General features: G+C 43.6%; 2 protein-coding genes across 2 annotated transcripts in view; both read right to left on the reverse strand.

Annotated features, from left to right (window-relative positions):
* map4l (microtubule associated protein 4 like) overlaps nt 1–16,902 on the reverse strand; it is a 40,528-nt gene extending 23,626 nt beyond the window's left edge. Inside the window, 5 exon segments of the mRNA XM_042102319.1 lie at nt 1,223–1,411; nt 1,529–1,618; nt 1,772–1,882; nt 10,286–10,470; nt 16,824–16,902. Coding sequence (XP_041958253.1) covers nt 1,223–1,411; nt 1,529–1,618; nt 1,772–1,882; nt 10,286–10,466 — 571 coding nt within the window. The 5' untranslated portion in view covers nt 10,467–10,470; nt 16,824–16,902.
* Nucleotides 16,903–18,958: 2,056 nt separating this feature from the next.
* Nucleotides 18,959–26,950, reverse strand: part of kcnh2a (potassium voltage-gated channel, subfamily H (eag-related), member 2a) — a 51,001-nt gene continuing 43,009 nt past the window's right edge. Inside the window, exons 6-15 of the mRNA XM_042106152.1 lie at nt 25,344–25,766; nt 24,742–25,138; nt 24,123–24,322; nt 23,619–23,871; nt 22,830–23,023; nt 22,624–22,729; nt 22,138–22,416; nt 21,623–21,815; nt 20,890–21,067; nt 18,959–20,349 (exon numbers count right to left, since the gene is read on the reverse strand). Coding sequence (XP_041962086.1) covers nt 19,912–20,349; nt 20,890–21,067; nt 21,623–21,815; nt 22,138–22,416; nt 22,624–22,729; nt 22,830–23,023; nt 23,619–23,871; nt 24,123–24,322; nt 24,742–25,138; nt 25,344–25,766 — 2,661 coding nt within the window. The 3' untranslated portion in view covers nt 18,959–19,911. The remainder of the gene's footprint in view (nt 20,350–20,889; nt 21,068–21,622; nt 21,816–22,137; nt 22,417–22,623; nt 22,730–22,829; nt 23,024–23,618; nt 23,872–24,122; nt 24,323–24,741; nt 25,139–25,343; nt 25,767–26,950) is intronic.

Raw genomic sequence — 26,950 nt, forward strand, 5'->3', positions numbered from 1 at the left:
CAGCATCAAATATGAAGACCGACAATACAAAAACCACATTCAAATACAGTACAAATAGGACACACAGAAAATGTTATACACTAACTGCATTGAATGGGCACAGTAAATAACACAAATTTTACAAACGGTTGGTTTCCAATATTTTCGAAGCATGTAGCACAGCTGAGAACTCAGTTGGAGTCAAATTACTCAGAGCTATCATGGTCTTTGTGTTAATTCCGACTCTCTTTTCTCCAGTCCAGAGAGAGGGAGCACGGCCAAGATGTAACAAGGCAGAGCTGAGTGGCCCTGTGGCCCTCAATTGATTATGGGGCTATTTATAGTCATAAGGGTAAGGACTGCACTAACGGTCATTTATATTTCAAATTATATTGCTGTTTAAGAGCTGAAGAGTTCCTTCTGATCCACATCCTGGATCACTGCCAGAAGGTGCATTACTTTCTCAACCTCAGCACTGGGCAAAGCAACGGCTGATGAATCATTGAAATGGCTCTAAAAACACCTGCAGGGCTTCAACACAAACTGTGCAATGGGCCATAGCATAATTCTAGGAACAATTCAATAATTTCTTTCTTTATTTCTTACTGATTGAACTGTCATAGGTGGCCATGAATAGTTAAGACCAAATTGTAAGTGGCTTCAGTAAAGCTGAAATAGTAATATCGAATTGCAATGCTTTCTTATCGTATCTGCTATCATATTGGTGGATATGACTAATCATCAAAAACTCTAACCAGCATGAGGAAAGAAAGTCTATTCAATTAGTCTGCATTCTGCCTTTGGTTTTACCTACAGGCTTAGAGATGATGAAAGCACTAAGAAAGGTTCTGAGAGGGATCTGAAAGCAGTATAAAATGGCAGAGTTTTTGCTCTCCTCCAAAACAGCATAGATACAACTGTTTCATAACAACCTGCACTCCCTGGCTTCTAGCTGCCTGATGGCAGCATAGGCTACTGCAAGTGAACTGGGGTAGTGACCCTAGCACTGCAAAGAAGCCCTCTACTGCAAGACATCAGCCACTACAACAACACAGCCCTTTATCTCGCTCCAAAAATCACCGCAGTATCTGAGGATTACTCAAATCCAAGCTGACTTTCCTTTAATGTAGCCTACGGTGGTTCTTATTCATGATAGCTAAAATAAACAGCAGTATAGGGCATGTCGTTACCTACTGCATGTAGGTACTTTAGTGTCACCTGCAGACCGAGCGACTGGTCTTACCTACAGAATTGTCCTGGATGTTGAAGGGGTTGGAGTCGTTGGGCTTGCCCAGCATCTGCGTTGACTTCGGGGGCTCTGTGCCAAACAGAGGCGAGGTCTTTGGAGGCTCGGCCATGCCAGAGGGCTTGCCTGACTGGACAGCAGTGAGGCCCGTACTCATACCCATGCCCATGCCTGTCTGAGGGAAACCTGAGAGGAGAAACAGGAAAATATTATGAATTGATTTTTAAATAAAAAATATTATTATTGACTGATTTCTGCACTAGTGAATACCTACAATATCAGTTCCATTATAGCATTACAAACCCATAAAGGAGTCCATGCTGTTGTCCTTCATCTTGGAGCCCATCTGCTGGCTTCCCCACTGGTCAGGCATTCCCATCATCGAAACTGGACCTGGACAGGCAGTACCAAAATACACACAAAGTCAGACATATGTGAGTGGTATTTTTTCTGACACACATAAACTGACTTTGTGATATTTGTTATGCATTATTCGAAAACCTGCTTAACTTTTTTAATGTAACCTGGCAGTGCAGCTGTTCTTACCTGACAGGAAGTCAGCGCTGTAGTTCTGTTGCACTGTGGAGACGGGGCCCTTCTCTCCCTGGGGCTCGAGCCTCATCCCCCCCATGTGCACTCCAGACATGAAGCTGGACTCTGTCTCAGAGCAGAACAACAAAGCCATCAAACAACAAACAATAACACCCCACAACTCAGAATGGTACACTCACACACATGCATTCCCATTCAGGGGCATTGACCTTTACTTCTTAAAAAATACAGCAGTACCCATTACATCACATCCAATCAGTGGCAGATGGACACACAGTCCTAATGAGGGCTGTGGCTGCAGTGACATCCCTTTGCAATCCAACAGGCGTGCCACTGCCTCCAGTGTGCTGACAGGTCTCATGGGATCCTGTTGACACGTCTGATCTAACAAGTGCCTGGTCAATGCAGATGCAGGCGACAGCAGAGGCAGCCCCTAAACCCAGACCAGCCAACACGCCACCACACACACCCTCCCACCACCCCTGCAGACGTCATGTGAGGATCGGTGCAGTGCTGGCCACAGACTGGTGATATTGAGACGAGGGGACAGGACGGGATGGACCATGGGCTTGTTTCTATGGTTACACAACCAGATGTGGCTGTTCGAGGTCCCCGAGGCAGCACTCTCTCTCTCTCTGTCTGCATGCAGACTGACTGACATGAAAACCCTGCTCTCGCTCAGATGTCAGCAAGCACATGAATGGTGCCCGCTGCCTCCTGAAGGCCTGGCTGTACCAGCTCCTGTTAACTGTGTGCTGATTGGTATAGGCTACATATATCTGCTCAAATGTCAAATTACATCAGCTTCTGTCAGGCAGCATTTTGTGTGTGTGTGTGTGTGTTCAGCAATGACAGCACAGTAGAGCATTTTAACAAATGCAGGAGGGCAGTGTGGTTGCAAAGTGAGTGATTACCACAGGAGAACACAGTAATTTAGCAGTTACCAATGCAAACAGTCTGACTGCACACACCCACACATCGTCGCTCAGACACAGTGATGATGAATATCCATGGAAGACTGGATGCACTGATGCTGGTGTTGCTGTCTGTGGTACAGAGGGTTGCCCAGGACAGCCATGGCCTAAAGGTGCTGTGTGTGTCTCACACGGCACACCCAGCATGTCCTGTCATTTGCATCTCCCTCTCTCTCTCTCTCCCTCTCTCTCTCCCTCTCTCTTTTCTTTCAGTCAGTACAGTTCTGTCAGTGCTACTTAAACATGAGAGCAGTGTCGCTGATGCCTATCTTGTCTAGCTAAAACACATCTCACACATCCACACACAGAGCCTGCAGCATAAACACCTCCTTTAAACACGTTGCAGAGTAGACACAATAAAACAAGCTATTATTCACTAGGAATCCCATTAGTCAAAATAGTTTCAAAAAACCTGGATGGAAGGACACTTGTAAGCAGTGCCCTTTCATAACCCATGATGCAACATTCTGCAGAGCATCCTTAAGAGACGTCTCAAAGAGGAAGAACAACTACGGGCTATGAATCATCTCTTATGCTGACATAGGCAGCCAAGGGTGGTGGGGGTGAAAAATGACTTGCACAAAGACATGAGAGGATGTGGCAGGCTCTCTGGGCGCAGACATCTATGTCAATTTTTAAGTTGTGCGATCCTTAAGGCCTTGCCTTCACTGTTATATAGAATTATAAAGAACATCTACTGAGTGAATTTTGTTTTGGACATGGTCAGTTTTTCGATATTACTGTAACATGCATTGCAATACATATCATACTGTGGCATTGTGATACATATTGTATCGTGAGGTTGAAGGCATTACATCCCTTGTAGAGACAGACATGTGTTGGTAGAGAAGGCATTAGTCCATTAGTATTATCTTGGTATTATGTTGCCATTTGTTGGTAGAGAGCTCATCATAAGTGTGGAGAGGGGTCTGGAACTCCACACAGCACTGTTGAGCCTTCTGGAAGTGTTGTGGGCCTAATTCTATAAAACATTGATGAAGGAAGGGGCCTGCTTGATAACCCCAGTGAAATGCTCTCAAAGGCTGCTCTGTTAGCGATTTGCACAAATAGATGAGAGGATGTGGCAGGCTCCCTGGGCGCAGACGTCTGTGTCACGTCAGGTAAGAAGGCCCTCTGGTCAGAGCCAGCCCGCTGAACATCAGACATTACATAATGCAATATTGACAAAAAGAGTTGCATCCCTGGTGGAGACACAGGGGGTATAAAACACAGGGTACTCTCTGAGGGCACATGTTTATGGCGTAGTTTAAGGTCAATATGAACATTTGTGGAAGAGGAAGATAAATGCGTCAGCAATGTCTGCAGCAGGAGACGGAGTAAGAGCCTCGTTTTAAACAAAATTGAGGTGGTGGATATTTAAAATGTGTATAAACACAAGCATACACTATTCATGGGTTTCATCAGGTCCCTTTCCACAGGTGTATACAATCAAGCGCCTAGATTATGAATGGAAACTGCATGGTGCTTGATTAATACACCTGTGGAAAGAGACCTGATGAAACACATCAATAGGAAACTTGCTGGTGAAAAATAATGCAGGGATGTGCAAAGCAGAAGGATGCCTTTGGAAAATGTTTATTTGAAAAATAATGACCATTGACAAATCCTGAACGTAAGATTTACAGTAAATTTGAGAGGGACTAAAGACAAAGATCGACAAGTGATATGGTCAGTTTATAAATAGCCAGACCAAACCAGGCCAACAAATATAACGCCAAGAATAGAAGCCACATTTATAACCACAGGCTCATTATATATTATACATGCACAAAACATTACCAATTCAAGATGCTCCTGCATATGCTATAGGGCCTTCCACGCCCACGTCTAAAGTTGCTTAAGATGTTTTCAGGCAACAACATTAGTCTCAATTCTAGTGCTAGGTGTAGCATTACGATTCTCTTTCTATGAAAAGATTCATCAGGGTAATGTCTGACTAGTGAAAAGTAGATAGGAGAATTGGATGAATAACAACATTCTGAAGATGTTAAGAAGTGAATCTGATCAAGACAAAATTTTCAAAAGGCAGATTTTCAGGCATATAGTCCAGCCTCCAGCATGTCCTGGTAAAACATACTGTAAGCCCGTCATTAGCTCTGTATAACAATGCAAATGCATGAGGCTGCATCCAGGCCCCATCTGACCTTCCAATGAGCCACATACTGCAGCTCCTGACATCTTCCCTGTGCAACAAAAACATCCATCATATTCACATGCTGACAGATGCCTTGGAGTCAGTTCACACAACCACACACACGCACACACACACACACACACACACACACACACACACACACACACACACACACACACGCGCGCACACACACACACACACACACACACACACACACACACACAGACACACATTCATTGATTAATTCAATCAAGCAACATTATGAAGCGATTGAGGTTGTGCACAGAAAAAAGCAAAGATCATAAGAAAGAGACAGCAGACAATTTTACTGTAAGATCTCTGTGGGCGACTTTTACAGTTTTTGCCCATTGCTTGAACACTATAGACACATGCTTAGACCAAAGTAACACAACTTGAAGCTTTTGTTACTACACCTTAAACACAGTGTAACCATACCTTAAACAAAAGCGCTGCTTTGCACTTTAGTTGCAATTCTGTAACACACTTGCTCCTTTCTGCAACACACTTGCTCCTGCACACTACACACTATTTCATACATAAGACACTTTGTTCATAAATGAAATCTCATGGGTAATATTGGGACAACACATCTATTCAAAACACAAAACACATTGGGTGATTGAAAACACTTAAACACACACCTGAAATACCAATCAGCCAGCCACAAATAGGCCTCAGTTGAGCCATTTTGAGAACTTAGTAAGCATGGAAGCAGGGAAGCATGGAGAGCAAGAGGTAGAGCAAGAGGAACACAAAGAGAGAAAGGAGTAGGAGGTGGTCGAATGAAATAGTATGTATGAAATAGTATGTATGAAATAGTGTGTATGAAATAGTGTGTATGAAATAGTGTGTATGAAATAGTGTGTATGAAATAGTGTGTAGTGTGCAGGAGCAAGTGTGTGCAGAATTGCAACTAAAGTGCAAAGCAGCGCTTTTGTTTAAGGTATGGATACACTGTGTTTAAGGTATGGATACACTGTGTTTAAGGTATGACACTGTGTTTAAGGTATGGATACACTGTGTTTAAGGTATGGATACACTGTGTTTAAGTGTTGATGAGTATGAATGAACAGGTACAGTATGATAAGGGATCAGATTCCAAAAATAATTCTGTGGAAATGCATGGATTCCAGTTGCTGCTACTGGAAGAAACTGGAATCCATACATTTCCACTGAATTATTTTTGGAATCTGATCCCTTATCATACCTGTTCATTCTTACTCGTTACACTGTGTTTAAGGTATTTTTACACAAAGTATGGTCACACTGTGTTTAAGGTATGGATACACTGTGTTTAAGGTATGTGTTTAAGGTATGGTTACACTGTGTTTAAGGTATGGATACACTGTGTTTAAGGTATGGATACCCTGTGTTTAAGGTACTGTATGCAGGCCCGTCGCTAGAAGGCAAGCAAACCAAGCAATTGCTTGGGGCCCCGAGCTGGCCAGGGGCCCCAAGACAACGACTGGTTAAAAATAAAATGCAACGACAAACTGTGAGCGCCCCTTTGATAGTCAATGCAGTAAAGTGCAACGACACTGTTACCGGCAATACCGGGATCCTCCTCAAGGGGGCCCCTCTCAGTAGTCGCTGACAGCAGCCAGCCAGCCAGGTTTGTGGTCTCTGCTGCTGCCGTGAAAATATAACACCTCGGCAGTCATAATGAAGCGGAGTTATGCGTCCGGAAGCCAGAAGAGAAAGGAAGAGGATGACAATAAAAAACAAGATAGTGGTAAGTGATAAATTACACTGGATAAAATAGCTCTACTTGTCTTGTACAAATGGTGTAATGTCGCAGCAGGAAGGCTAGCCTAGCAAACATTTTTTATGTTAACTACCTGCCTGACGACGACCCATGCTGCTTGTAACAAACTAGTTAGCGCAACTTTTTTTTCCCTAACAGGACGGAATATGGTTACATACTGTAATATGTTTATTAACGGGATAAGGAAGACGCAGATCTGTTCCAGAATCACTGTTTATCGAATTTAATGACATAACATTGCTATAGCTTTGTAATAGGTTTTGATGAAAGTGGCATAGCTTCTCTGCTATACTAACTATTCGACCGTGATATTTACCAAATGGGGGTTAGGAAAACCACACGATAAATTATGTGCGTCAAAGCAGACTGGAACATTCATGTCTAGTAGTATTCATGCACGCCAGCTGTTTACTGTCTTTAAAGCACCAGGTGCGTCTGTCTAATTCTCAAACAGCAGAATGCTTAAATGCTATGTTAAGCTACAAGTAGGCCTAGGTCAATGTATAACATTAGCTTGGGATGTTTTTACAGTAAGCATTGGTAGTTGTGAAAGCAGCTGCATCCCTTCTAAATATCAAAATATGGAAATGCTAACATATGTTTTCTTTCTCCCTCAAGGTGCTTTGCTTAAATTTCTCAGCCCTCAGGCTCTTCCTAAGCATACCTCCACTGATGAAGATGGCCTGAAAGGTTAATCTTATGTGTGTGTGTGTGTGTGTACTTGTATTTATGTTGGATTTTTAAATTGCTATACAACCTGCACTCTATAGTTTGAACAATGCATCCTTTTTCTGCATAAGATGGCAGTGTTTTATTTTCTCACTTTGTGAGAACTGAAAAATGTTAATGTGAGTGTGTGTGTGTGTGTTTAAGTATGTTGGATTTAGTTATTGTGCACTTTTTTACATTTATATTGGATTTTATGGTATGTTGGTGTTTTTGCAAATGTTCAAAACTAATGCACAGTATATATATGCAACTGCAGTATTTGCACTGTCAAAATGTTGTATTTATATAAACTGTGGGTGAACTTAAACTGTATGGCTATGCGGTGGTTCCTGTAGGCTTTGCGTGCGGTGGGGGGGGCTCCATGTCCATTTTGCTTGGGGCCCCCAAATTCCTTGAAACGGCCCTGACTGTATTGATACACTGTGTTTAAGGTATGGTTACACTGTGTTTAAGGTATGGATACACTGTGTTTAAGGTATGGATACACTGTGTTTATGGTATGGTTACACTGTGTTTAAGCAGAGGCTTTCTAATGAGGAGACACAGCACTCAAAAAATCCTCCATAGAAATGCATGGGGCTAGTTTGTAATGTCAATATGGCCGTTACTACACATATCACACCCCTTCCTCGGCAAAACGTCGACATGTGAATACATTGAGCCAATCATGTGGTGTGATGTGAATACATTGAGCCAATCATATGGTGTGTTGTGAAGACATCGTGCCAATCATGTGTTGTGATCTCGCCGCTGGAGCAAGATTGGTGCCGTGAAGCCTTGCGCACGCGCATTTCTGCCGAAATGGATGCCCGACGAGTGCCCAAAAAGCGTTGCCATATGGCCGCTGAGTGGAGGGACTTGCCTAAAAGGACTTTGGTTTAAGGTATAGTAACAAAAGCTTCAAGTTTTGTTACTTTGGTCTAAGCATGTGTCTATAGTGTTCAAGCTATGGGCAAAAACTGTATATAGAATTATACAAATCTGTTGAGTGAATTTTGTTTTGGACATGGTCAGTCCAACCAGTGTAACATGAATTGCAATACATATCATACTGTGGCATTGTGATACATATTGTATCGTGAGGTTGAAGGCATTACAGTACATCCCTTGCAGAGACAGACATGTGTTGGTAGAGAAGGCATTAGTCCATTAGTATTATCTTGGTATTATGTTGCCATTTGTTGGTAGAGAGCTCATCATAAGTGTGGAGAGGGGTCTGGAACTCCACACAGCACTGTTGAGCCTTCTGGAAGTGTTGTGGGCCTAATTCAATAAAACATTCATGAAGGAAGGTGCCTGCTTGATAACCCCAGTGAAATGCTCTTGAAGACTGCTCTGTTAGTGCTATTTTTTGCCCAGCAAGGTTGCTTTATTAAGATTTTGTTTTTGTTGATAAATAGGCTTTGTTGTTGATTGGCTGTTGTGGGAAATCCCCTATCTACAGCAAAAGGAATTTAACATCTCTGACTGTTGTGTATACTGCATCTAAAAAAAAAAGCAATATCTACCGGTGGGTTAAAAAAAAATTATTCCCAAGACCTTCACAACTAGCCTGCAATTAGTCAAGTCAGTCATGTGACCATACCAGGGTCATTAGACTGTACTGCATGTGGCATGTAGTAAACACTTCTGAGATGTAAACACTGAAGTACATGTGATGAAAAATTACCGACATATTTATGCAACGTGAGGGTGAAAAAGTTTGCTGTCAGCCCGATTCAGCATTTTTCTAGGGTATGTTTGAAACGGCTAGGGCACATGTCAGTTGACTGCTAGCATTGCCAATTTTTGCCACAAGTGGTTGATTCAACTGTGAAAATATGCCTCTGTGCACAATAAACAATTAATTTTGAGTGTAAACAAAACTGATGGCTATAGCTCAGGGACAAAAAGTGTGTTCATGTCCACAGTGTGAGGGCCCAGCTTTCATGACACATTAGGCCCTTCCATTGTAGACAAAAGCTAAATAAAAGGCAGTTTGAAAGAGGCCAGAGGTTTTTTTTTAGGGAAAATCCTCTGATAAAGTCAGGGAAGTTGCCACCCAAGATCAAGTTCACATTCAGGAAAAGTCGCCCACAATAACAGCATGGTGGAATCACAATAACATTATTACCCAGTCATTCAGAAGAGACCAAGTCCTGAATCAAATATTTTTTTTCACACGAAGGAAAACACTTCTACAGTTGCCTCAAATCAACAGGGAAAAAAACCTCCAACCAGCACAGACAAAACAACTAGGAAGCGTTCAAATAACCGCAATGCATATAAATACATTATGGTGCTAAGTCCAGTGGGAAAGTCAGATTGTCAGCCCAGATAGCCCCGTGGTGAGGAAGGAAGACAGCACAATAAATAACAGAAGTGAAATGGTGGGTGGGCCTGTTCCTCAACATTGTCCTGCTTGGCTTCTCCGTTCCTTCGGGACCACCCTTTTAATTATTTAGCCCTATGTGTGCATGGTGTGCTGCTCCCGCTATGATACATTTCACTGTAAACACAGCATGCTTACTCACTCGTGCACACACACACACACACACACAAATGTAAACAAACATCTTTATAAGGTTTCACTGCAGGATATCCTGATGGTAGCTGCCAAAAACTAATGAGCATTTAGCAGCCTTCCTAAATGAATTAGTGGCTTTTTGTGGGTCTTAGGCTTCACTGACCTTTCCAAATGGACATTCTCCAAACCATTTTTAATAATTTATCTGGAGTTGTCAGGATGGGGACATAAAACTGATAGAAATCGGAGTCATTGCATTATTTAGATACAGCGTTAATGCCATTGGCCCATTACAGCAAACAGTTTGGAGGCAAGAGAGACAGATATGAAGTGATGTCCAAAGTACACGCTGCCTCACCTTCCTTCTTCCCATCCATGCGGTCCATCAGAGGCCGGTACTCGGCCTTGCCCACTTTCTCTCCTACTTTGTCGTCAAACGTTTCTGCTTCCAGTCCCGCCACAAAGTCCCTCTTCAGCAGAGACTCTGAGCCCATCTGAGGCTTCCCGTCAGTGAGAGCGTCACGCAAGCTCAAGTCCATACTCCTACGGGAGAGGGTGATGGTGTTAGATGGGTTATGGATTACTACATACACACATACACTATTCACACATACTGCACAGAGAGCTGTTAATGGGATCCTATAGCAGAAACTAAACTCTCTCTCTCTCACTTTACAGTTGATTTCAAAATGCAGGTAGCTTGTGTTTTTTTGCGTGTCTGTCTGTGTTTGTGTGTGTCTTTGTCTGTGTGTGTGAAAAATAGACATTTCTGTTATTCATGACATAAAGGAAAAACAATGACGCACAACATTTAATGCCAATCCAGCATGCACTGTGCCCTGGCTTTTGTTCTTATCATTCCACACTGTGGCTTCCAGCCATCCTCGCCATTAGAGATGTAACACCAAAGGCCTGGAACGTGCTGTCTGGAGGGAGCCGTGCCAGATGTTCCCACACTGTTAGCATGCAATGCACAGAGCACTGTGGTTTTCTGAACCAATGGCACAGGCTGAAAATAGTGAGTGCCCTCAAGTGAATTGGATCTGTAGGGGGCCCAAGCTGCCGACTATAGTTACTAGCACGCACGCATCTCCTCTCTGTCTTTACGCACTTGGGTTCCTCCTCAAACAATGAACACATAGCTGGGTGCCATGTTAGCCCCTCACAGGAGCCCACACTATCCTACACACAGGCCTGCTGTTGTAGTAATGAGCTACAATCAAATACAGTGCATGTATTGCTCGAGGTGAGAGTAGCTGGGAGGTAGCGGATCATGAAAGGGAGGGTGTGATTGTAGGGGAGTCGTAGGTAGCACCCCACAGTCGCACACCAAAGTGGCAGATGCACACCTGTGTCTAATGAGGCTTTTAACCGGGGCTTCAGGTGCGGCAGCAGGTGTTACCCGCTTCTCATGTCGCCATGTAGCACTTACCCAACTCACCACTTCGCAGCTGTGACCGCAGCCAACCATTTCAGATGGACACATTAACTCACATCACCTCACAGAGAGAGAGAGAGAGATGGAAAGGGGGAAGTGCTCTTCAGACTAGGAACTGCCACAGTGGCACCACAGCGATACTATTATTTGGGTCATGATGCAATATTAATGTGATTCACATTTTACAATACAGCAAGTATAGCCATTCAATTCTGAGATACATTGTTAGTTATTTTCCCCCATACATTTTGCTTTCATACTGGGAGTCTCTGTTGCCATTTTGATCTAGTAAATTTGTTCTTGACAGACATCCCTTCCAGTTTCCACTGTGACACAAGAACAAGGAAGCACAAGAACAATAAAATAATAAATTAAACCATACTAAACTAGATGTACTGCAAAGTGGTACAAAGTATGACCGCCACTCAGTCCTGCACATTCTCTCCGCAAAAATAAATCACACTTGTGAACGAGTGTGTGCATGTGTGCGTTTGCTTTTGTGTATATGTGTGCTTCTCTGTGTGTGTTTTCGCTTTTTTCGTGGAGGGTGTCATAATGATCCTACGCTTCAAATTCTGTGCAGTTTTGAACCTGTCAGCCAAAGATACTGTACCTGCTATTACAATGCCTTGGTTTTTGCTTTTTCATTTTTAACTACAGTAGGTGGCGCTATACATCAAATGAGTGGTTATAGAATGGGTTGACATGGCCCCTTGAGACCAACATACAAAAAATGTGGTCCTCCTAGGCCCTACGGTTCTCGAGATATTCACAGAAAACTGTGTCTGCCCTACCCTCCTTTCCGGAGGTCCAGTCCAGCGGAGGGGCCACAGATCAAAGTGAAAAAGCGATGGTTCCGTGTCATCCTTGTGGGCTACATGCCCAACACGTTTCTTCCCGAAAAAAAATCCGGAAGAAAAAAATATTGCTGCTCGGCGGTCATAATAAATAAATATCATGATACTTTATGCCATGGATTAGTTATAAGCTTACCAAAAAATCTCGATCTACCATGTGTCAACATCAATTGCTTTGTCCTTACTCTCATCCAGATACTGCACATGGCTGGACTCTGTCATCAGCTCAGCCCGCCAGCCACTCACAGTGCAGCCTGGTTGGGCCATCTTCCAAGCGCTTAGCTGTAAATTGCTGCTGCATTTGTCCAAGCTGCTGACAGTCAGTTCAGTGAGCAGCAATCCAGTGTGGGGTTTCTGTGTTTCCCCTTTGTTTATGTGGAGTGCGTAATCGTGGGTATGGGCCACCCCGGATCCCATCCTCCCCCACACTGACACATTCACAAACAAATAAACCTCTCTCTCTCTCTTTCTCTCTTTATCCCTATCCATCTCTCATCATCTATTTCCCTTCACACACAAAACAATTGTTCATTGTACCAACTACACACACACACACTCACACACACACACACACACACATTCAAACATCCCCATTTACACATGCAAATTGCAAAAATATATTTACACACACACACACACACACACACACACACACACACAGACGCACAAACAAACACACACACACACACACACACACACACACACACACACACACACACACACACACACACAAACCTACACTCAGTAAGAGTATGCAGAGAGGGGCCATCTTCACCTAGTGCAGTGAGGTTGCTTCCCATGAAGGGAACTCTGTGTCTCATTGTTTGATCAGTGACCACACGACGTACAGTAGGACAGGGCCGAGCATAACACACACTGGACGGCACACTGCATCGCTCCAAAAACAAACAAAAAATGAGTGAGACCCACACACAAACAAACAGAAAAGCCCCCCATCAAAACACACCCGGCCATAACCTCACCAAACAAGCATGCATTTAGGCTGGTTTAGGGGGCTGCGGACCCAGCCTTAAATCACAAATAACTGGCCATCTTAGACCCCTCGAAGGGCTTCTGAGCACACTCCGAAAGATAGATAGATCAGCAAAGAAGGGCAGAGAGAGGGGTAGAGAGAGAGAGATGAAGGGGAAGAGGGGCATTAATATGATTATGCAAGTCCATTCGGGAGCAAAAACACAGGATTAAAAACGCCTCTCAACCCATCCCCATCGACTGATGCCAATCCCTCCCCGGTTGATCCTGTATCCTCTCTCTCTCTCTCTCTCTCTCTCTCTCTCTCTCGCTCTCTGCCTCTGTGCTCCAGTCCTGGCCCTGACGCTGTGCTGCCTCTGCTGCGCGCGCGTGGCAGCCAGTGGAGTAATGTGAGATGCTTTTTGATATGGTGCAATTCTACTGATGCCCTGACTGACGGACGGTAAGGGGGCAGGGGCCCAGCTGGTCGGAGGGATTAGAGAAGAGGAGAGCTCCCTTCTCTTCCCTCTGCTCTCAACAGGCACTCAACACCCAGCCCCCCCCCCAACCCTCCCTCCAGCATCACAGCCATCATCCCCCAAAACACACACACACACACACACACACATCGCTGCACTGTATTTTACTGTACTGTACATGCTGTTTGAGTGAGTGTGGCACAGGGAATCACTCAGCAACAGCTGTTTGACCGTATGTATTGAGGTGTATCCAAGATTATTTGTCCAGAGTATCAAACTACTCCAAACAATAGTGTCAAACTGCTGTAAACAATACTGTTGTTTTAGGAATGCCATCTGGTTTTACTCTCTGACAGCAGTCACCAAAACTAGTGTATGTGTGACTCTAGGGGCGATCTGTAATCTTCAACCACAGTGCGGCAAAGTCCACCTGTATAAACCTATCAGGAAGCTTCTAGTGAGACCTCCAATGAGTCTGCACGTACACCATACTCTAGAGGGAGGGGGTGGACTCTTACCATGGATAAGTCGGGCAATGAGTTTGCATCAAATGCAAGACCACTTATAGCAGCTGTACACTGATGCTGATTCAAAATTTAGTTAGATAACATCATAGAACCACCAACAGCTGGACATCTAGTCTTTGGACTCACTTTACCTTTAGGACTTTTTCTGTCGTTTCCGGTTTTCTGTCCTGTGAAAGGCATATTCCAGTGGTTAACACTATATGACAAATCGGTCATCTCTGTCACCAGGCAGGCTGCAAACCCCTTGGTGTCTTGGACGGACATAAAGGGTCAGCACTTTTCCACTTGAACGCATGACACAAGCAGTTCCTGTCTTAGGCTGACATCAGGTGTTATCTGGTCCTCTCCAGAGACACAAGAGGTGAATCTGGTTGCATCCAGTCTCAGTCCTACAGAGCTACAAACTGCTTTGGACTTCCTGTCTCCTGTGAGGTTGAGCTTGCACATACAGCAAGCAGAGATCAATACAGAGACTATTGTTTCATGAATTTAATATGATGCTGCAGATGTTTCAATAACATTACAAGCAGAGTATGGCACCCAAATCTACATTGATTAAAAAGCAAAGTGTGTAAACTCCCCAGTTGAAGTGATCTGCATTTGTGCCATCCCAAACTCTATTGTCTAAAGTTGGCACGGATGAGCAGAGAAGGCCGGCGCTTAGGTCAGTGGTAAGGGGAGGCCAATGTTTTGAAGTATTTGTGAACTTGAGGGGATCCCTTTGTCATTTGTGTCGCTACACAAACTCCCTGTTCTAACATTCCAGTATGAATTCACATAGGATGTGGGCTGGGAGAACTGAGCCAATGCATTCCATTGTGAATGAAAAGCTATTGAGCATGCGTTACTGACTGTCACTCATTGTGGTGGGCTTTAAGTCTCTGTATCCCACTCTCTTTCAGCTATTCTGAGTAAGCACAAGGCCCCCCAAACACATCACCAGCTTCAGTACTAGCAGATGATTAGATAAAGGCTTTCTTTTAGTGAATAAATCAACGGTTGTCCAACCTCCTAGTCAAAGGAAATGCTCCAATCTTTCATGAATTTCACTGTTACTGTCATCAGGCACATGGTCCTCCATAAGACAGTCTCTCCATCTAGTCATTTGTTTTCACCATGTTAATGAACAGCCTCTTGTGAGGATTTCACACTTTTCCAACGATAAAATAATCCCATGAGCGAGCATCCGTTGATGAACACCCTGGACCTGGGTCGCTGCAAAAAGGAAAGGGCCAAACGTCGACTAGGATTATATTCAGACGTCGTCGCTTTGTAAAAGGGAAATCGTCCATGACAGTACGCCGGGCATCACAACAGCACGGCAGGCCCCGACCTGACACGCCGACAGAGCACTGGCCAGCCTGATGCACACCACCGTTTCTATTGCAACAAACATATGATGTCACTGTGGATTTTGCTCAACTCGTAATGAGAGAGTAGAGTTAGGTGAAAATAAAGTCTTTCATTCCAAATAAACGGTTTGTTTTGTTTGGAGCCAATGCCTGGCAGGATGCAAACTTGGGTTTTGTTTTCACTTCAGACTCACAATCGGCAAGAATGGCCAATTTGTGCCACTAACCTAAAGTCGTCTTGCCCGCCCACCGTATATATTTAAAACTATTTGTATCAGCAAATATTTACGTTTTAGAGGGCACGGCTATAGGCCTATGCCTTGAGCACAGAAGCAACCCACAAATCCAGATGCCAATACGCAGTAGGCTACACTACATCAACTGAGTTTCATGACAGACCTTAAAGACAAGGAGGAAATCATTACAGCATGGCATAACTCCACATTATCGTTCGATCCAAACACGTCTCCATAAGTTATGATTTGACGCAAAGTTGATCAGTTTTACCCAAAGGCTACCCAAAGGCTTTAGGCCAAGAGTCTGGAACACACCGATGAGGGTACAAAATGTGACAGCACAACATCCTTGCTTATCACAGGAGTGTCTATCACATACTGCCTAAAGAAAACAATGCAGTCAAATTGTTCATCTATAGGCTACGTAAATACATAGTTTACCAGAATAAAGAAACATCCAAAGCTATCAGCAGTCTAGATCAATAGGTGCACGTCTAAACCCATTTATTAGGCTTTTGTTAAGCTATCATATCCACATTTAAGCATATTCCCCTCTATTGACATTCGGTGGCCATAGGTACAAGTTTTTGGTGAATTGACGCGTTAGTCTACACTGGTTATGTAACAATAACAATATCAGATGAGCTCGCATGCTCTCGGAGTGCTGCGGTGGACACCTGTCCTCAGCCAGAGCATCTCCGCTGAACTGCGGCACCGCGGCAACAAAGGAAAATAGCTGCATTGCATAATCGCCAGAGTAGATTGAATTAAACGCAAATATATTTCCTCTAAGCCACCCTGGAGCAATGCTACAGCAAAGAAAGAGCAGGCTCGACAACAAATAACTGCGACTGTCACCAAGATTGCGACTGCACCCTGCATCGACGGACTGTGCCTCTAACAAACCCTCCCTCATCAATAATTTAATTTAATCACTGGATATGTCATCCAGTAAGAAGACATATATCTACCATTTGTCGATTCAAATTGAAGGCAGCTGATAATTACAGAGTTTAGTTTTAAAGGGGCACTCACCCGTTGCTGTTTTACAAATCAGTTATCTGTCGTGGATGTCGTTGTAAAGAATCAGAACCGCCCTCTCGTACAGTGCGCCTGAATGACTGCAAAGCAACACCCCACCTCTTTGCAGAAGCAACCAATCTGAATTTAAGGAATCTGCTGACTTGTGTGTGATCCAATCACGATGGACTATTGTGATCGCTAAGGAAGGCAGCCTTCGCTAGGATTAAAATTGTAGCGTTGCTAGCAAATGGATGGTGCTCTCCTAGATATGGAAGGACAGATCACTTGCTCAATGAGCGTTGTTTCCTGAAGCTGAGAGACAATGACTACACCCAATCGACCCGAGAGAACAGTTTGTTCTGCTAAACTCAAATAAAGAATGACATAACATCCACCAGAAACCAGCATCAAACATCCCACAAGTTAGTGGGGAAGAATATAGAACCTGCAGGGGCGTGGTGCCTGGCATCAAGTCAGCTACTGTATGCATCCGTTTTGTAGGCCAATGTAATAGCTACAGTAGCACAACAGTCACCTAATTGCAAAATATAAAAATTACCATGACATTTGACCCTAATCCTAGCACATTGGAACAAACTTTGCTTGGGTATATTGATGGATAATCTGTTGAGAAAGTCTGCAGATTCAATATGAGGCAAATCATAGCTTTCAGCAAATGAACAACCATTTATTATTTCCTTATTCAAGGCTGCATGGTTTCTCTTTCTCTCTCTCTCTCTCTCTCTCTCTCACGCACACACACACACACACACACACACACACACACACACACACTTTGGACTTATAGTCTCAGTCAAAACAGTTATTATCAACATAGTAAATGTGTAACAGGGCAATCAGCATTTTTATTACTGGTCACATATTATGTTATAACCGGACATGCTTCTTTTTTTTACTATGTGAATTTATGTGTCGTTTTCCAATATTAACAGAATAATGTCAGAACTGTTCTGTGCTCAGCACAATGATCATTGCTACAGTATTATAAAGGCAATGACAAAGCAGGGGTTTATTTTCACTTAGTAAGGGTGAGCCACAGTCTAAACTCTCTCAGGACCTTGATGGGATTGCCTTACCTTAATCAAGCAGTCACATGACCAGTGGTGTCAGCATACATGCACTCCAGACAGTTCAGATAAGCACATCAGAAGTTAGACACTTCATAGAGAGTAACTTTAGAAAACTGATTGTATCCGCATAACCTTCTCAGCCTACTCATGCTACCACCAGTTTTAGAAATAACCTGTCGAGCCAGACCAGTTTCCATATATTGTGTCTGAAAAATTGATGTTGATACACTGTTGGTCTTGGGAGTTGTAGTCTTTTAGGGACAACATGACTTTGGACCTAAGGATTATGGTGTAATGCTGATTTAACCTTGGGCATAGTGCCTAATCCTCAATAACATGAAAGAAAAAAAAAAAAACACTTTAGCTCGCTGTAAAGTCATGAGCATCTACATGTGCTTCAAGTATGACATGGTGGGTCACTTCTATTGGTAAAAGATGAGCCTGTGGAGACATGCTATTCTTCAGGGTGAGATTCTGGCGCTATGTTGTGGTTTATACACGATTAGAGGATTACCGGTCTCATTTGATTCGCTACATATTATCTCTGGCAGATCAACCTAGTAGGGACACACTACTGGGAAACTCTAAGTGGCTGGAAGTCTTGGGTTTCTCCATGTCTTCTTATTTGTTAATAGCTCAAATTATGCTGTATCCTGTTTATGTAAGGTTAATTGTATGTGACTTATCTGTCAGTAGTTTCATTATGTGTTTATATAATTCTAATAGACATGTGAATTAAACATGTGTACATCCATTACATAATTTGGCTATACTTGAGCTATGGTAATCCCTGTGGTCAAAAGTAAACCCTGACTTATTAGATTAATGGCAACAACAGGACTTTATTATTATCCCATCAATAAACAAACACACTATCTAAAAGTGCAAGCAGATTATACACATAAATCAAAACCAATGATATTGCTAAACATATCACCAAATAATGATGTAATAACAAATAAAGAGTAGGTAAATAAGGAAGGGAGGCTTTGATAGAAAATTATTTGCCCAAATCACAATATCTTACAATAACAAGATATTTATTTTGGAATCAGGATAATTTATAAAATCATACATATTACAAGAAAATCATGTTCATAAATTCATTTATTTCAAGGATGCAAATAAGTTATTTTCAGGTATTTAAATGTGTTACCTAAATTTCATTTAATCAATAAATACTCTACTTATACTGTATATTGCATAACATTCTATGACACATGTACAACTATATTATAACAGTAATTATTCTCAAGAAAGTTTATGCTTGCAATGTTAGAGTGTCCTCTAAACATGCTATAGCTGAGTATCGTATTATACTATATATTTAGCTTTGGTCAAATGTACAATTCAATTATTCTAATTGTGGCCTTTCAGTCAGAATGCATATCTACATATTATTCTACATATTATTTTCTGACAGCAACTTTTTTGTCAACAAGTGAATCATAAGAGAATTATAAGAGAGTTTGCTGTCTAAATCAGACACATGTTAAGTAATTTCCACTTTACTCACATTTCTCATTTTAAACTGATGGAAAATGCAGTGTGAATGTACCCTCTGATACTTTGAAGGGCAAATGATAGAACTTTCTGTGCGGCATACCGGTAAAAGTTATCACATTAGTTTTCAGAGAGAATGGAAGAGTTCACAAGGTGCTGGCCTTGTGGCTTGTTGCATTGATCCATTCACAGGACAAAATGTGAATGGGATATGTTCTTCATACAGCATCAAAACACCCAACTAAATAATGACAATTAAAACATAGCTATCATGAGAATTACATCACAGAGCACAACACAGTGATTGTGTTAGACCTGCTAACACCTACATCTGACACCACAAGACTAGCTCCACTCACACAGAGCCATCAGTGTCAGCAGTGACTCTGTCCTGCTTTCATTACAACTTATGGCTAACGTACATTGTGATCAGTGAACACTCTTGTTGATGGCTTTAGTTTCCACAGATATGCCCAAAATAGTGAGTTGCCCAGCAGATCCACGTCCTAACTCCCTGGGTCCGAGGCATGCCTCTGAGGGCCACTGGGGTCATCCAGGACAGACTGCTGACCTGGCAAAGAGAGCCGCCTTTGATATCCGGACAGGCTTGAGCAGGCTGACCTTGTCTCTGACCCCAATTCTGCCTGGGGGCCAAAAGGGTAGCAGTCCATGGGTATATGCTCCGAGTCATTAGCTAGGCTTTGGGCTTGACTCTCTCTAGGGTCGTATACATTTATTGATATACTCTCTGAATTGATGTCCGGTGTTACATCCAGGCGGTTCAAGTTAATATCACTTTCTTGGTGGATTCCAAAGATACTGTGGTTCAGGGCCTGATTCTTTGGTAGATCTTGAGGAGGAAGTACAGATGTCTGTAGTTGCATAGCCGCACCAACATCAGAAGGATTAGAAGACCCCCCATGGAGTTCTTGCTGTGCTAAAACCTAAAGTGGAGATACGCAAGGCATGAAGTATCAAAAGAAACATTTAGAAAGGCAAATGTTTATCCGGAGCAGGAGGAAATCAGAGTGAAAAGGAATCAGTCACATGGTTCATAGACACCCATACAGACAGTAACTAATGAAAACATATTTGATATTTCACAAAAAAATGCTGATACAGCTATCCCTTAAGCAGTTCCAAAAGAAGGGTACCGCACATCCAAAAAAGACTTTATCAGGTGTCAGGTCTGAAGTGTCAACAGTGAAAGGAGGATAGAGGCCTGCACACTGTTTTAAAAGCTCCCAGACAACTTTATTTTAGCAACGTTTCGACCCATGAGGGTATTCTTCACGTTGCTAAAATAAAGTTGATAAAGTTGTCTGGGAGCTTTTAAAACAGTGTGCAGGCCTCTATCCTCCTTTCGATACAGCTATCCCTAACCATGTGCCCTAACCAATCCTGACACTATTAAACATGTTTAGGTATAATTGGCGCGTTGGAAAAAACATTTGGCAAAAGAAGCGTAGGATTCCCCTTATTACCTGTCTCTCTGTGTCCCGCACAGGGACAAAATGCATCATACTCTGGTCCAGTGTGGGAGGGGTGGCCAGGATCTGAGATGGTGATGACACTGAGCTGTATGAGGGGGGAACTACAGCCATCTGTCTCTGCAGCAGCTGCATGATGGCCCCAATGTCTGTTGACATGCGCGTTTCCAGCCTGGAACAGACACATACACGCACACACACACGCACACACAACACACGCACCCACGCACGCACGCACACGCGCACACACACACACACACACACACACACACACACACACACACACACACACACACACACACACACACACAGCATGTTAACAGGAGCAGTCAAAGTCCCACATTAGCACATCTATCAGGGGTTCCAGGAGCTTGGCAAGGTAGTGGCAGAGATGTATGTATGGTTTGTGCCATGAATTTGCATGCCAAAAGTGGCGCAACAACACACAGATGAAATCTGACCCATAATAAAACCTCTGGCAAGAGACTGGGATTGGGGTTACTGTTAATTAAACATTGAAGGGAAGAGAAAAGTTGGTTGAGGGCTGGAACTGTTGCTCTGCTTTGTGTTTGTGGTAAGATGCCTTCTCTTCACCACTAGGGGGCAGTGAGCCCGTGCCGAGCCCGTGCTGCTGAGCCGTGTTGATAAACAGCGAGGTCCTGCACCAGTCTGGCTCAAAGTCATGCACGTGCAGCCCTGTGATCAGCTGGACAGCCGTGTCACTAACCTGTTGAGCTGACGCTGCAGCAGCTCCAGCCGGTTCTCTACTTGGCTGCGCTGGCGGCGTGTGTAGCCGTGCAGGAGGGCGCTGGACGGAGGGGCAGGGGGCGCAGTCAGGCTGCGGCTGGGAACCTCCTGGTACTGAGGGCTGCGGTTCTCCCCCCAGAAGCTGAAGATGTTGGACACCCCTGAGAAAGCCCCTACAGTGCGGTAGTGGCACCACGTTAATGCAATGTGGACATGACAGAAAAAAAACTTCACATCGTCACAGAGATGTTTTGGGAATATATATGAGTACATATTGTGCATTCTAATCCTCAAGACCGTAATCGGAAACATATTACAATGAGTAGATGGTGAATTAAACAAAAACATTGTGAATACAAACAAAACCATCATTATGACAAAATATTAACCAGGAAGTTATCATATATGAAGTACTAAGTAGACTACTACGTTTTGATATAATGATTAGCAATGATAAGCTTAACAAAGATGGAAAAAATACCCAGTCCTCCTCACCTGACAGGGCGTTACAGCTGTTGCTGCTATTCTCCTTCTCCAGCTCCGCAGGGTCACTCATGGTCAGCGGAGTGGACTGGCTCTGGGAGGGGAACGTCAACACGGACTCCTCTTCCTCCTCGTCATCGCTACTGGAGCCATGAGGAAAAGAGCTGGGCCCACCGTGCCCTTTGACCTGGGACTTGGGCTGGTCTCCGGGGCACTGGCTGCTTTGATGGGCTGCGTGGCGAGCGTTTCTCTGGGAGTGTGGAGAAGCCCCCGGGCTGCTTGGATCTGATGCTGAAGGCATGAATAACATCCCCTACTATTAAGAGGCTTGCAGTTGTGATGGAATTACAGGAAATTATTTGCATCAATTTGAGATTGTTTGCATAAATAGGTAAGACTTTCAGAAGTAATCTTAGTGAATACTGGCTCTGATATTTGACAGATGGCTGGTGCACAGGTTCATAAATACTCTACATGTAAAACTGAGGTAGACCTTACCTTTGCGATTCTTGCAATATAAGGAATACTTATTCCTGCTATAGTTGTGAGTGGGACTATTGCTGTCTGAGTCATCACTGCTTCCTGAACTCACAACCATGTTGGTCTGAAACATGAGGACACATGATCAATTTCCTGGGAGCTGAAATTGCATCCACTTACTCAACACTCGTCAGATGAATTCAGTGGTGCAGTGAGGGACTCACATCACGCAAGTTAAAAGTGATTTCCAGGTTGCTCCAGAAACAGTCTGAAAACTCTGGGTACATGTTCAGAACATCCTGGACATCCTCCCTCTGGATCTTGTGCAGGTCGCAGTAGGTCAGCGCTCGGACATCTGCAGTGGACTTCCCCGGTCTGGTGTACAAGTTTATGGGCTCCCCAAAGATGTCATTCTTCCCTAAAAAGTAAAAAAAAAAAACACCTACAGTATAGCTTTTTCAAACCATACTGAGCATTTCACCACTAGATGTATATTTTAAGGCCAGTAGAGGGTGCTAAGAGCATTACAAATACGGTTGCACTCTTATCATTAGCAATGATACGGTTACACTGGTGGATGTCAACAAGGGCAACTGGTTTCCAAATTCTGCTATAAAGGAAAGCTCTTCTCTGCTACTTTAATCTAAGCAATCTGCAAAAGCACAGATAAACATACATTTGGTATGCAATATTTACAGCCATGTAAGAGGTTTCCATACATGTAGCACCATGATGAACCACAAAAAGCCTCAGCAGCAAAAAGCCACTGCACATTTTTCTGATGCCAACCTATGGCTGAGTGACATTCAAATGAGTTGACGGTCATACTCAAATTTTGCAGTGGTCTCTTTATTTTGAGTATGACCGTCAACTCATTCAAATGTCACTCAGCAAACGTAGGATGACATCAGCAAAATGTGCAGTGATCTCTTTTTACAGAACTGTATATGTGCCCCAGCAGAATTATATACCAGCAGAAAAACCTTCCTCTGACCCCCACACAGATGTCTCACCCAGAATGGCCACCACCACGTCGTCACGGAGGATTTCGATGGAGCCGCGCGAGATGAAGTAGAGCGCGGAGATGACGTCGCCGGCGTGGACCAGCGTGTCCCCTGGAGGAGCGTGGGTGGTCTTGAACCTCATGGCCAGAGCACGCAGGCAGCCCTGGGTGGAGCCCTTGAAAGCCTTGCAGCTCTGCAGCAGGGTGCGGTTCAGGTGCAGGCAGATGTCGGCCTGGAGGCATTCAGGGAAGCCCTTCAGCACCTGTCAATGCAAAAGAGAGCCGTCCAGGTTTCCAAATATGTTTAGTGATATATGTGATCCTCAATGTTTTTTTTGTTTGTTTTTTTTATTTATTTTATCTAGTTTTAATTTACTTATGCATTTTATTGATGTTTTTATCCAATGTGACTTACAGATACCAATTGCAATAGGGGGATTCGATGTGCATTTTGTGTGCTGTGTTATTGCTTAGCAGTACTTTCATCTTCAGTGTGTGCAATGTTGATACTCACTGCATTCATGTCTATGCCATTGGTGTAGGACCAGGCGTGCTGGAAGTACTCCTCCAGTCTCTGGCGCAGTGGGTTGGGGATCTGGTGGAAGCGGATGAACTCTCGCACCCTCATCATCTGGGCGTGGTACCGCGCGGTTCCAGAGTAAAGCCGCTGGATGATGGCTGAAACGTTCCCGAAGATGCTGGCATACATCAACGCTGATGGGACACAAACAGAAACAGCTTTAGTTCTTTTTGTTCTTACAGTGCACAGTAATAAGCTTTATTTGTATAGCACCTTTCATACACAGAATGCAGCTCAAAGTGCTTTACATTTGGAGCATGTAACACAATAATAGTCAGTCAGTCATTATCAATCACTTTCACTTTTCTTCATTGCTGTGGCCGTTTATGATCCAATCAGCAACATATCAGAAATATAGAAAATAACATGTAACACAGTTACACAGTAACACAGACAGTGCAGCAGAGGGCTGTGCCACTATTGATGAGGTGTTGTTGACCATCTTAACTGGACATGAATAAGCTGACAGGAACCCTGATCAATGCTGTAATGTACTAGGCCTTGTTCCATTTCTGAATGAATATTAATAGGTAAAACACGTCATGATCCTCACAGCCAATGAGCATGACACAGATGGAAAAGATCTTCTCGGAGTTGGTGTTGGGCGAGACGTTGCCGAAGCCCACACTGGTCAGGCTGCTGAAGGTGAAGTAGAGCGCTGTCACATACTTGTCCTTGATGGACGGGCCCGAGCCGGGAATACTGTGGTTGTAGGGCTTCCCCAGCGAATCGCCCAGCGTGTCCAACCAGCCAATGCGGGCGGCGCCATTACGCTCCACGTTGCCAATGGCGTACCAGATGCAGGCCAGCCAGTGGGCGATCAGCGCGAAGGTGCACATGAGCAGGAAAAGGACGGCCGCGCCGTACTCGGAGTAACGGTCCAGCTTACGGGCCACTCGCACCAGCCGCAGCAACCGGGCAGTTTTCAGTAGCCCGATAAGGGTTGTTGTCTGGAGGACATGATAAGGTGCATGAGTATTTGCGATTTGTTAACATGTATGCTTTTACAACTTCTTCTCGAGTCGCCTTATCAACAAAAACTATATCCGTATAACATGGAAGAAAAGTCAACACATGCACCCTTGGTCTTGACTGTTTCTACTATCTAGTGTTTAAAGTGCCTGTATAGGTGCATGCACAAGCCCCATCCCTTACCTCTTCCCCTGACCGGTAGATGAGCAGGTCGAAGGGGATGGCTGCCACCAGGTCGATAAGGAACCAGCCCTTGAAGTAGTGCACAGCAATGCGAACCGGGTGGCTCACCACCTCATCATTGCTGTTGACATACGTTGTGCGGAAGTTGATGATGATGTCCAGGATGAAGAGAATGTCCACGATGAGGTCCACCACGTTGAGCGGGCTGCAGGAGTAGCCACAGTGCTGCATGGCGGCCTCCTCCGCATCGCTCAGGAGGAAGGCCGCCGAGTAGGGCGTGAAGATGGCCGTGTAGATGACCAGCAGCAGGATGACCCAGTCCCACACCGCCTTGAAGGGGCTGTAGTGCAGGATGGTCCATTTGTGGATCCGTGGGGCCTGGAGCTTGTATTCTGGTAGCACGTCAGCACCGAGGGAGAGGACCTGGGAAGACAGTTTAAAGATCATTGGATATCTGTGATTAATGAGATACACATTGAATGAATATGTTTCAATTGTCACAAGTTGAATAAATGTGTTTTAGGTGCCTGTGAAAGTAGCTAAATAAAAATAATTTTAAAGGTTACATGGTATGAAAATGTCACCCTTTCAGTGCTTTTTACGCATGGATATCTGGGATGGCTACCAATGCTAAAACTCAGCAAACCCAGTCATTCCTTTATGGGCTGCCTAGGTCTGAAAGTGTGTGAGTTTAATCAGTGAGATTAAAATTAGCATTTCCTTTCATGATGTCAAGAAGCAAAGTTCATTAAATACAACCACCTCAATTTTACCTTTCTGGACCAAGTCTCTACTCACGACTGAAGAACAAAAGTGCAAAAGTTTGATTTTATTTCTTAAGCTTGGACCTGGACCTGTTACTAAAATGTCAAAGCAAAGCTATCGTGTAAAAATGCTTGTGCTTGTCAAGGAACAGGCACACAAATGGGGCACTCTGAACAAGGTTCTTCAGACAGGGATGAACAGCGCTGAAAATACCAAAAGGAAGAAGCACCTCAATGAAATTGGACACAGATGTTTTATTAAGACCTCAAGAAACTATTTAAAATTGTGGAAAAATGGGTAAAATGTGTTTAAACTTTTTACATACATACATTTACATACATAGGGCGATATATAAGCAATGCCCTTTTTCACTGCAAGCTCAAATGATATATGGCAGTATTGGCAGTGTAGTGCTGCGTTCACTGCCAGGCTCTCTGGCGACAGTGTTGTGGATTTCCATTACCACACAATATGTGTCACACGCAAGCCCACAGGCTAAACAGTCTGTCCACAGTGTCACACACGCCATCCTTACATGGTGGCACAAAACTTACCTCTGATCAGCATTCTCTGACACACATACAACACAAATGCACGTGCACACAAATACACAAGTGACTGTTAAAAAACAGCACTCACTGATGCACTTATTGTACTCTACCTTTTTTAAATTGTCCTAGAAATGTTGAGAGAATTGCTTTAAAAAGCTTAAAGCTTAAACTGTTTACCATGTTGTTAGTCGCATTGGCTAAAAATGTGTCAGCCATATGTAATGTAAATGTAAAATGTAATGTAAATAGTAATGTAAATATACTGAATATGAAAATACTTAGATCATTCTT

Source organism: Alosa sapidissima, chromosome 1, assembly GCF_018492685.1.
Source record: "Alosa sapidissima isolate fAloSap1 chromosome 1, fAloSap1.pri, whole genome shotgun sequence".
NCBI lineage: Eukaryota > Metazoa > Chordata > Actinopteri > Clupeiformes > Clupeidae > Alosa > Alosa sapidissima.